At 43.1% G+C, this 13,029-nt stretch overlaps 1 protein-coding gene across 5 annotated transcripts in view; it reads right to left on the bottom strand.

The window, feature by feature from the left end:
* SCUBE2 (signal peptide, CUB domain and EGF like domain containing 2) overlaps window positions 1-13,029 on the bottom strand; it is a 400,692-nt gene that overhangs the window by 300,912 nt on the left and 86,751 nt on the right. For 4 of the 5 annotated variants that reach the window (XM_073659017.1, XM_073659019.1, XM_073659018.1 and 1 more), the window contains 2 exons: window positions 4,703-4,774; window positions 1,287-1,385 (listed from right to left, as the gene is read on the bottom strand). The exons of the other annotated variant lie outside the window; for it this stretch is intronic. In XM_073659017.1, the coding sequence (XP_073515118.1) occupies window positions 1,287-1,385; window positions 4,703-4,774 (171 nt within the window). The remainder of the gene's footprint in view (window positions 1-1,286; window positions 1,386-4,702; window positions 4,775-13,029) is intronic. 5 annotated transcript variants of the gene reach the window in all.

The raw sequence follows: 13,029 nt of genomic DNA, 5'->3' as shown, positions 1-13,029 counted from the left end.
AGGCAAATACAATTCTGGGATGTATTAACAGAAGCATACAGTCTAGATCACGTGAAGTCATTATCGGTCTTTACTCCTCTTTGGTCAGACCTCATCTGGAATACTGTGTACAGTTTTGGGCGTCACATTTTAAAAAAGACATTGACAAACTGGAGCAAGTTCAGAGAAGAGCGACCAGAATGGTGACTGGTCTGCAAACCATGTCCTATGAGGAACGGTTGCAGGATTTGGGAATGTTTAGCTTGCAAAAAAGAAGACTGAGAGGAGACTTAATAGCTGTCTACAAATATGTCAAGGACTGTCACATTGTAGAAGGATCATCTTTATTCTCATTTGCACAAGGAAAGACTAGAAGCAATGGGATGAAACTAAATGGGAGGAGACACAGATTAGATATTAGAAAAAACTTTTTGACAGTTAGGGTGATTAATGAGTGGAACAGGCTGCCACGAGAGGTGGTGAGTTCCCCTTCAATGGACGTCTTCAAACAGAGGCTGGACAGACATCTGTCTGAGATGATCTAGTGCAGGGTTCCCCAACTCCAGTCCTCAAGGCCCACCAACAGGTCATGTTTTCAGGATTTCCTTAGTATTACACAGGTGATAATTGCATCACCTGCACAGGCAATAATTCCATCACCTGTGCAATACTAAGGAAATCCTGAAAACATGACCTGTTGGTGGGCCTTGAGGACTGGAGTAGGGGAACCCTGATCTAGTGAATCCTGCATTGAGCAGGGGGTTGGACCAGATGACCCAGGAGGTCCCCTCCAACTCTACCATTCTATGATTCTATGATTCTATATGATGTAATGTCTGGAGGTTATATCAGTACTGGAGCGTTATAAGAGGAGCTGATATCAGTCACATATGATGTAATGTCTGGAGGTTATATCAGTACTGGAGCGTTATAAGAGGGGCTGATATCAGTCACATATGGTGTAATGTCTGGAGGTTATATCCGTACTGGAGCGTTATAAGAGGGGCTGATATCAGTCACATATGGTGTAATGTCTGGAGGTTATATCAGTACTGGAGCGTTATAAGAGGGGCTGATATCAGTCACATATGATGTAATGTCTGGGGGTTATATCAGTGCTGGAGCGTTATAAGAGGGGCTGATATCAGTCACATATGATGTAATGTCTGGGGGTTATATCAGTACTAATGTCAGCTCTCAGTTCTGGACTCTGTACCCCGGGGGGTTCTGTTCTAGTGGTCATAGTGGTGGTCATGCAGCTTTCCCAGACTTTGGCTGCAGATCAGTGTTTCGGGGGGAGCCGGTACCTGTCAGTCTCTGCTGTGGGGGGCTCTGGTGCAGCTCCGTCCTCTTCACCCGGCACATGCCGTCATTCAGCTTGAAAGTGACGCTCGCTCGCACAACATCTACGAGCAGAAAGTAAAGGAAATCTTGGGCTTTGGACACACACAGATTTTTGGTGCATGTACCCATCAATAAATATTGGAAAATCACTTGAAAAACCCTTGATAGACCCCATTCACTCCTATTGCAAAACCGCGTTGTTGGTCGGGTGTTCAGCGTTTTGAGTATTTTTTTATACTTCAAGTTTTGAAAAACACCTGGTGACAAAAAAGAAAGTGCACGACCATTGTATGGAGAACGCTTCGAGCTGAGCCCCGGCCAATCACAAGGCTGCAAAAAACGCTACAGGAAAAAAACTCTGCAAAAACTGTTCAGCAAACAAAAAATCCTCCCAAAATCTCCCCAAAGAAGAAGCGTTTCCACCAGAAAATTCACTGTTTTTGGCTGCCGAAAATAAGGTCCATCTGCACATCGCCCAACAATCTGCCACCAAAGGGGAAGGAGAGCGATGGACGGCGCAGATTCCCATCACTCCGAGCGTTAAGACTCCGGATTCATTCTCTTCCCAGTAGTTCTAACATCAGAAATGATCTGCGGGGACCAGCATCCCAAACCAGCACATAAGTGACCGGCTCCCCCCACAATGGTCAGACTAATGCGTCCAACCACAGCTGCTCCTCCAGTGCCCGGCACACGTCAGCACCCAGCCCTGGCTCTCTGGCAGTGTCCTGCATGGGGTGAGAGGAGTAGAACACTGCAAGACCCCTCTGTCTGCCTCCTCCAGACCCCTCTGTCCTCCTCCTCCTCCAGACCCCTCTGTCCTCTGCCTAATCCAGACCCCTCTGTCCTCCTCCAGACCCCTCTGTCCTCCTCCTCCTCCAGACCCATCTGTCCTCCGCCTCCTCCAGACCCCTCTGTCCTCCTCCAGACCCCTCTGTCCTCTTCCTCCTCCAGACCCCTCTGTCCTCCTTCTCCTCCAGGCCCCTCTGTTCTCCGTCTCCTCCAGGCCCCTCTGTTCTCCGTCTCCTCCAGACCCCTCTGTTCTCTTCCTTTTCCAGACTCCTCTGTCCTCCACCTCCTCCAGACCCCTCTGTCCTCCTCCAGACCCCTCTGTCCTCCGCCTCAGTCAGAAGACCACCACGCATTATATGGTCAGATGATCCTACCAAAATTACCAGTAGGTTGATGTTGATGATTATGGATTACAGCCAATGAAAGCACAAAAGTCATTATCTCAGTAAACTAGAATAATTAACCAAAAATACCTGCAAAGGCTTCTTAAGCATTTAAAAAGGTCCCTTAGTCTGTTTCAGTAGGCTCCACAATCATGTGGAAGACTGCTGACTTGACAGATGTCCAGAAGGCAGTCACTGACACACTCCACAAGGTCCCAGAGTCTGGAGGAAGAGTGGAGAGGCCACAATCCAAGCTGCTGGGGGTCTAGTGTGAAGTTTCCACAATCAGTGATGGTTTGGGGGGCCATGTCATCTGCTGGTGGAGGTCCACTGTGTTTTATCAGGACCAAAGTCAGCGCCGCCGTCTACCAGGACATTGTACAGCACTTCATGCTTCCCTCTGCCGACAAGCTTTATGGAGAAGGAAATGTCATTCTCCAGCAGGACTTGGCCCCTGTTCACACGGCCAAAAGTACCAATACCTGGTTTACACTCTGTGTGTAATGACTCTATATAATAGATCCCTGTGTGTAATGACTCTATATAATAGATCCCTCTGTGTGTAATGACTCTATATAATAGATCCCTGTGTGTAATGACTCTATATAATAGATCCCTCTGTGTGTAATGACTCTATATAATAGATCCCTCTGTGTGTAATGACTCTATATAATAGATCCCTCTGTGTGTAATGACTCTATATAATAGATCCCTCTGTGTGTAATGACTCTATATAATAGATCCCTCTGTGTGTAATGACTCTATATAATAGATCCCTCTGTGTGTAATGACTCTATATAATAGATCGCTCTGTGTGTAATGACTCTATATAATAGATCCCTCTGTGTGTAATGACTCTATATAATAGATCCCTCTGTGTGTAATGACTCTATATAATAGATCCCTCTGTGTGTAATGACTCTATATAATAGATCCCTCTGTGTGTAATGACTATATAATAGATCACTCTGTGTGTAATGACTCTATATAATAGATCCCTCTGCGTGTAATGACTCTATATAATAGATCCCTCTGCGTGTAATGACTCTATATAATAGATCGCTCTGCGTGTAATGACTCTATATAATAGATCGCTCTGTGTGTATTGACTCTATATAATAGATCCCTCTGTGTGTAATGACTCTATATAATAGATCCCTCTGTGTGTAATGACTCTATATAATAGATCCCTCTGCGTGTAATGACTCTATAAAAAAGATCCCTCTGCGTGTAATGACTATATAATAGATCCCTCTGTGTGTAATGACTCTATATAATAGATCCCTCTGTGTGTAATGACTCTATATAATAGATCCCTCTGTGTGTAATGACTCTATATAATAGATCCCTCTGTGTGTAATGACTCTATATAATAGATCCCTCTGTGTGTAATGACTCTACATAATAGATCCCTCTGTGTGTAATGAATCTATATAATAGATCCCTGTGTGTAATGACTCTATATAATAGATCCCTCTGTGTGTAATGACTCTATATAATAGATCCCTCTGTGTGTAATGACTCTATATAATAGATCCCTCCGTGTGTAATGACTCTATATAATAGATCGCTCTGTGTGTAATGACTCTATATAATAGATCGCTCTGTGTGTAATGACTCTATATAATAGATCCCTCTGTGTGTAATGACTCTATATAATAGATCCCTCTGCGTGTAATGACTCTATATAATAGATCCCTCCGTGTGTAATGACTCTATATAATAGATCGCTCTGTGTGTAATGACTCTATATAATAGATCCCTCTGCGTGTAATGACTCTATAAAAAAGATCCCTCTGCGTGTAATGACTATATAATAGATCCCTCTGCGTGTAATGACTCTATATAATAGATCCCTCTGTGTGTAATGACTCTATATAATAGATCCCTCTGTGTGTAATGACTCTATATAATAGATCGCTCTGTGTGTAATGACTCTATATAATAGATCGCTCTGTGTGTAATGACTCTATATAATAGATCCCTCTGTGTGTAATGACTCTATATAATAGATCCCTCTGCGTGTAATGACTCTATATAATAGATCCCTCTGTGTGTAATGACTCTATATAATAGATCCCTCTGTGTGTGTTTGGAGCTTCAACCCTGTTTTCTGAGTACTGGGAGCATTTACATCAGAATAATATAATATAAAATGTATAGAAAGTGACAGACACTGCAGCGTAATGATGGCGTCCGGTTACCTGAACTCAGCGTTTCATTGCTCCTTGTGTTTTTTCCTTTGCCACAAGTGATTATGTAAGAATCCTGCAGACCTGACGAGGAAGAAAAGGTAGATTCATAGTGGAAAAATAATCTCCACAACCAACTGGGGCGAGTGCAGCTCTGGAGTATAATACAGGATGTAACTCAGGATCAGTAATGTAATGTATGTACACAGTGACTGCACCAGCAGAATAGTGAGTGCAGCTCTGGAGTATAATACAGGATGTAACTCAGGATCAGTAATGTATGTACACAGTGACTGCACCAGCAGAATAGTGAGTGCAGCTCTGGAGTATAATACAGGATGTAACTCAGGATCAGTAATGTAATGTATGTACACAGTGACTGCACCAGCAGAATAGTGAGTGCAGCTCTGGAGTATAATACAGGAGGTAACTCGGGATCAGTACTGTAATGTATGTACAGTCATGGCCAAAAGTTTTGAGAATGACACCAATGATATTTTCCCATGATCTGCTGGCCTCTGGTTTTTCTTAGTGTTTGTCTGATGTTTATATCACATACAGAAATCTAATTGCAATCATATTATGAGTACCAATAGGTTATATTGACAGTTAGAATGAGTTAATGCAGCAAGTCAATATTTGCAGTGTTGCCCCTTCTTCTTCAAGACCTCTGTAATTCTCCCTGGCTGCTCTCAATCAACTTTTGGACCAAATCCTGACTGACAGCAGTCCATTCTTGCATAATCAATGCTTGCATTTTGCCAGAATTTGTTGGTTTTTGTTTGTCCACCCGTCTCTTGATGATTGACCACAAGTTCTCAATGGGATTAAGATCTGGGCAGTTTCCAGGCCATGGACCCAAAATCTCTATGTTTTGTTCCATGAGCCATTTAGTTATCACCTTTGCTTTATGGCAAGGTGCTCCATCATGCTGGAAAAGGCATTGTTGGGCGCCAAACTGCTCTTGGACGGTTGGGAGAAGTTGCTCTTGGAGGACATTCTGGTACCATTCTTTATTCATGGCTGTGTTTTTAGGCAAGACTGTGAGTGAGCCGATTCCCTTGGCTGAGAAGCAACCCCACACATGAATGGTTTCAGGATGCTTTACAGTGGGCATGAGACAAGACTGGTGGTAGCACTCACCTCTTCTTCTCCGAATAAGCTGTTTTCCAGATGTCCCAAACAATCGAAAAGGGGATTCATCAGAGAAAATGACTTTGCCCCAGTCCTCAGCAGTCCACTCCCTGTACCTTTTGCAGAATATCAGTCGGTCCCTGATGTTTTTTCTGGAGAGAAGTGGCTTCTTTGCTGCCCTCCTTGAAACCAGCCCTTGCTCAAAGAGTCTCCGCGTCACAGTGCGTGCAGAAGCACTCACACCAGCCTGCTGCCATTCCAGAGCAAGCTCGGCACTGCTGGTAGTCCCATCCCGCAGCTGAAACAGTTTTAAGATACGGTCCTGGCGCTTGCTGGTCTTTCTTGGGCGCCCTGGAGCCTTTTTGACAACAATGGAAGCTCTCTCCTTGAAGTTCTTGATGATGCGATAGATTGTTGACTGAGGTGCAATCTTTGTAGCTGCAATACTCTTCCCTGTTAGGCCATTTTTGTGCAGTGCAATGATGGCTGCACGTGTTTCTTTAGAGATAACCATGGTTAACGGAAGAGAAACAATGATACCAAGAACCAGCCTCCTTTTAAAGTGTCCAGTGATGTCATTCTTACTTAATCATGACTGATTGATCGCCAGCCCTGTCCTCATCAACACTCACACCTGTGTTAATGGATCAATCACTAAAACGATGTTAGCTGCTCCTTTTAAGGCAGGACTGCAATGATGTTGAAATGTATTTTGGGGGTTAAAGTTCATTTTCTGGGCAAATATTGACTTTGCAAGTACAGTAATTGCTGTTAAGCTGATCACTCTTTGACATTCAGGAGTAGATGCAAATTGCCATTACAAAAAATGAAGCAGTAAACTTTGGAAAAATTACTATTTGTCTCATTCTCAATACTTTTGGCCATGACTGTATACAGTGACTGCACCAGCAGAATAGTGAGTGCAGCTCTGGAGTATAATACAGGAGGTAACTCAGGATCAGTACTGTAATGTATGTACACAGTGACTGCACCAGCAGAATAGTGAGTGCAGCTCTGGGGTATAATACAGGATGTAACTCAGGATCAGTAATGTAATGTATGTACACAGTGACTGCACCAGCAGAATAGTGAGTGCAGCTCTGGAGTATAATACAGGATGTAACTCAGGATCAGTAATGTAATGTATGTGCACAGTGACTGCACCAGCAGAATAGTGAATGCAGCTCTGGAGTATAATACGGGATGTAACTCAGGATCAGTAATGTAATGTATGTACACAGTGACTGCACCAGCAGAATAGTGAGTGCAGCTCTGGAGTATAATACAGGATGTAACTCAGGATCAGTAATGTAATGTATGTACACAGTGACTGCACCAGCAGAATAGTGAGTGCAGCTCTGGAGTATAATACAGGATGTAACTCAGGATCAGTAATGTAATGTATGTACACAGTGACTGCACCAGCAGAATAGTGAGTGCAGCTCTGGAGTATAATGCAGGAGGTAACTCAGGATCAGTAATGTAATGTATGTACACAGTGACTCCACCAGCAGAATAGTGAGTGCAGCTCTGGAGTATAATACAGGATGTAACTCAGGATCAGTAATGTAATGTATGTACACAGTGACTGCACCAGCAGAATAGTGAGTGCAGCTCTGGAGTATAATACAGGATGTAACTCAGGATCAGTAATGTAATGTATGTACACAGTGACTGCACCAGCAGAATAGTGAGTGCAGCTCTGGAGTATAATACAGGAGGTAACTCCGGATCAGTAATGTAATGTATGTACACAGTGACTCCACCAGCAGAATAGTGAGTGCAGCTCTGGAGTATAATACAGGATGTAACTCAGGATCAGTATTGTAATGTATGTACACAGTGACTGCACCAGCAGAATAGTAAGTGCAGCTCTGGAGTATAATACAGGATGTAACTCAGTATCAGTAATGTAATGTATGTACACAGTGACTGCACCAGCAGAATAGTGAGTGCAGCTCTGGAGTATAATACAGGATATAACTCAGTATCAGTAATGTAATGTATGTACACAATGACTGCACCAGCAGAATAGTGAGTGCAGCTCTGGAGTATAATACAGTATGTAACTCAGGATCAGTAATGTAATGTATGTACACAGTGACTGCACCAGCAGAATAGTGAGTGCAGCTCTGGGGTATAATACAGGATGTAACTCAGGATCAGTAATGTAATGTATGTACACAGTGACTGCACCAGCAGAATAGTGAGTGCAGCTCTGGAGTATAATACAGGATATAACTCAGTATCAGTAATGTAATGTATGTACACAATGACTGCACCAGCAGAATAGTGAGTGCAGCTCTGGAGTATAATACAGTAACTCAGGATCAGTAATGTAATGTATGTACACAGTGACTGCACCAGCAGAATAGTGAGTGCAGCTCTGGAGTATAATACAGGAGGTAACTCAGGATCAGTAATGTAATGTATGTACACAGTGACAGCACCAGCAGAATAGTGAGTGCAGCTCTGGAGTATAATAAAGGAGGTAACTCAGGATCAGTAATGTAATGTATGTACACAGTGACTGCACCAGCAGAATAGTGAGTGCAGCTCTGGAGTATAATACAGGAGGTAACTCAGGATCAGTAATGTAATGTATGTACACAGTGACTGCACCAGCAGAATAGTGAGTGCAGCTCTGGAGTATAATACAGGAGGTAACTCAGGATCAGTAATGTAATGTATGTACACAGTGACTGCACCAGCAGAATAGTGAGTGAAGCTCTGGAGTATAATACAGGAGGTAACTCAGGATCAGTAATGTAATGTATGTACACAGTGACTGCACCAGCAGAATAGTGAGTGCAGCTCTGGAGTATAATACAGGGGGTAACTCAGGATCAGTAATGTAATGTATGTACACAGTGACTGCACCAGCAGAATAGTGAGTGCAGCTCTGGAGTATAATACAGGAGGTAACTCAGGATCAGTACTGTAATGTATGTACACAGTGACTACACCAGCAGAATAGTGAGTGCAGCTCTGGAGTATAATACAGGAGGTAACTCAGGATAAGTACTGTAATGTATGTACATAGTGACTGCACCAGCAGAATAGTGAGTGCAGCTCTGGAGTATAATACAGGAGGTAACTCAGGATCAGTAATGTAATGTATGTACACAGTGACTGCACCAGCAGAATAGTGAGTGCAGCTCTGGAGTATAATACAGGAGGTAACTCAGGATCAGTACTGTAATGTATGTACACAGTGACTACACCAGCAGAATAGTGAGTGCAGCTCTGGAGTATAATACAGGAGGTAACTCAGGATAAGTACTGTAATGTATGTACATAGTGACTGCACCAGCAGAATATTGAGTGCAGCTCTGGAGTATAATACAGGATGTAACTCAGGATCAGTAATGTAATGTATGTACACAGTGACTGCACCAGCAGAATAGTGAGTGCAGCTCTGGAGTATAATACAGGAGGTAACTCAGGATCAGTAAGGTAATGTATGTACACAGTGACTGCACCAGCAGAATAGTGAGGGCAGCTCTGGAGTACAATACAGGAGGTAACTCAGGATCAGTAATGTAATGTATGTATACAGTGACTGCACCAGCAGAATAGTGAGTGCAGCTCTGGAGTATAATACAGGATGTAACTCAGGATCAGTAATGTAATGTATGTACACAGTGACTGCACCAGCAGAATAGTGAGTGCAGCTCTGGAGTATAATACAGGAGGTAACTCAGGATCAGTAAGGTAATGTATGTACACAGTGACTGCACCAGCAGAATAGTGAGGGCAGCTCTGGAGTATAATACAGGAGGTAACTCAGGATCAGTAATGTAATGTATGTATACAGTGACTGCACCAGCAGAATAGTGAGTGCAGCTCTGGAGTATAATACAGGATGTAACTCAGGATCAGTAATGTAATGTATGTACACAGTGACTGCACCAGCAGAATAGTGAGTGCAGCTCTGGAGTATAATACAGGAGGTAACTCAGGATCAGTAATGTAATGTATGTACACAGTGACTGCACCAGCAGAATAGTGAGTGCAGCTCTGGAGTATAATACAGGAGGTAACTCAGGATCAGTAATGTAATGTATGTACACAGTGACTGCACCAGCAGAATAGTGAGTGCAGCTCTGGAGTATAATACAGGAGGTAACTCAGGATCAGTACTGTAATGTATGTACACAGTGACTGCACCAGCAGAATAGTGAGTGCAGCTCTGGAGTATAATACAGGAGGTAACTCAGGATCAGTACTGTAATGTATGTACACAGTGACTACACCAGCAGAATAGTGAGTGCAGCTCTGGAGTATAATACAGGAGGTAACTCAGGATAAGTAATGTAATGTATGTACACAGTGACTGCACCAGCAGAATAGTGAGTGCAGCTCTGGAGTATGATACAGAATGTAACTCAGGATCAGTAATGTAATGTATGTACACAGTGACTGCACCAGCAGAATAGTGAGTGCAGCTCTGGGGTATAATATAGGATGTAACTCAGGATCAGTAATGTAATGTATGTACACAGTGACTGCACCAGCAGAATAGTGAGTGCAGCTCTGGAGTATAATACAGGAGGTAACTCAGGATCAGTAAGGTAATGTATGTACACAGTGATTGCACCAGCAGAATAGTGAGGGCAGCTCTGGAGTATAATACAGGAGGTAACTCAGGATCAGTAATGTAATGTATGTATACAGTGACTGCACCAGCAGAATAGTGAGTGCAGCTCTGGAGTATAATACAGGATGTAACTCAGGATCAGTAATGTAATGTATGTACACAGTGACTGCACCAGCAGAATAGTGAGTGCAGCTCTGGAGTATAATACAGGAGGTAACTCAGGATCAGTAATGTAATGTATGTATACAGTGACTGCACCAGCAGAATAGTGAGTGCAGCTCTGGAGTATAATACAGGAGGTAACTCAGGATCAGTACTGTAATGTATGTACACAGTGACTGCACCAGCAGAATAGTGAGTTGAGCTCTGGAGTATAATACAGGAGGTAACTCAGGATCAGTACTGTAATGTATGTACACAGTGACTGCACCAGCAGAATAGTGAGTGCAGCTCTGGAGTGTAATACAGGATGTAACTCAGGATCAGTAATGTAATGTATGTACACAGTGACAAAACCAGCAGAATAGTGAGTGCAGCTCTGGAGTATAATACAGGAGGTAACTCAGGATCAGTACTGTAATGTATGTACACAGTGACTGCACCAGCAGAATAGTGAGTGCAGCTCTGGGGTATAATACAGGATGTAACTCAGGATCAGTAAGGTAATGTATGTACACAGTGACTGCACCAGTAGAATAGTGAGTGCAGCTCTGGAGTATAATACAGGAGGTAACTCAGGATCAGTAATGTAATGCATGTACACAGTGACTGCACCAGCAGAATAGTGAGTGCAGCTCTGGAGTATAATACAGGAGGTAACTCAGGATCAGTACTGTAATGTATGTACACAGTGACTGCACCAGCAGAATAGTGAGTGCAGCTCTGGAGTATAATACAGGAGGTAACTCAGGATCAGTACTGTAATGTATGTACACAGTGACTGCACCAGCAGAATAGTGAGTGCAGCTCTGGAGTATAATACAGGAGGTAACTCAGGATCAGTAATGTAATGTATGTACACAGTGACTGCACTAGCAGAATAGTGAGTGCAGCTCTGGAGTATAATACAGGAGGTAAATCAGGATCAGTAATGTAATGTATGTACACAGTGACTGCACCAGCAGAATAGTGAGTGCAGCTCTGGAGTATAATACAGGAGGTAACTCAGGATCAGTAATGTAATGTATGTACACAGTGACTGCACCAGCAGAATAGTGAGTGCAGCTCTGGAGTATAATACAGGGGGTAACTCAGGATCAGTAATGTAATGTATGTACACAGTGACTGCACCAGCAGAATAGTGAGTGCAGCTCTGGAGTATAATACAGGAGGTAACTCAGGATCAGTACTGTAATGTATGTACACAGTGACTACACCAGCAGAATAGTGAGTGCAGCTCTGGAGTATAATACAGGAGGTAACTCAGGATAAGTACTGTAATGTATGTACATAGTGACTGCACCAGCAGAATAGTGAGTGCAGCTCTGGAGTATAATACAGGATGTAACTCAGGATCAGTAATGTAATGTATGTACACAGTGACTGCACCAGCAGAATAGTGAGTGCAGCTCTGGAGTATAATACAGGAGGTAACTCAGGATCAGTAAGGTAATGTATGTACACAGTGACTGCACTAGCAGAATAGTGAGGGCAGCTCTGGAGTATAATACAGGAGGTAACTCAGGATCAGTAATGTAATGTATGTATACAGTGACTGCACCAGCAGAATAGTGAGTGCAGCTCTGGAGTATAATACAGGATGTAACTCAGGATCAGTAATGTAATGTATGTACACAGTGACTGCACCAGCAGAATAGTGAGTGCAGCTCTGGAGTATAATACAGGAGGTAACTCAGGATCAGTAAGGTAATGTATGTACACAGTGACTGCACTAGCAGAATAGTGAGGGCAGCTCTGGAGTATAATACAGGAGGTAACTCAGGATCAGTAATGTAATGTATGTATACAGTGACTACACCAGCAGAATAGTGAGTGCAGCTCTGGAGTATAATACAGGATGTAACTCAGGATCAGTAATGTAATGTATGTACACAGTGACTGCACCAGCAGAATAGTGAGTGCAGCTCTGGAGTATAATACAGGAGGTAACTCAGGATCAGTAATGTAATGTATGTACACAGTGACTGCACCAGCAGAATAGTGAGTGCAGCTCTGGAGTATAATACAAGAGGTAACTCAGGATCAGTAATGTAATGTATGTACACAGTGACTGCACCAGCAGAATAGTGAGTGCAGCTCTGGAGTATAATACAGGAGGTAACTCAGGATCAGTACTGTAATGTATGTACACAGTGACTGCACCAGGAGAATAGTGAGTGCAGCTCTGGAGTATAATACAGGAGGTAACTCAGGATCAGTACTGTAATGTATGTACACAGTGACTACACCAGCAGAATAGTGAGTGCAGCTCTGGAGTATAATACAGGAGGTAACTCAGGATAAGTAATGTAATGTATGTACACAGTGACTGCACCAGCAGAATAGTGAGTGCAGCTCTGGAGTATGATACAGGATGTAACTCAGGATCAGTAATGTAATGTATGTACACAGTGACTGCACCAGCAGAATAGTGAGTGCAGCTCTG

Source organism: Phyllobates terribilis, unplaced genomic scaffold, assembly GCF_046119375.1.
Source record: "Phyllobates terribilis strain yellow unplaced genomic scaffold, ASM4611937v1 Scaffold_13__5_contigs__length_258822181, whole genome shotgun sequence".
Lineage (NCBI taxonomy): Eukaryota > Metazoa > Chordata > Amphibia > Anura > Dendrobatidae > Phyllobates > Phyllobates terribilis.
The sequence above is the reverse complement of the archived record's forward strand: the minus strand, read 5'-3'. Positions and strand labels throughout refer to the sequence as shown.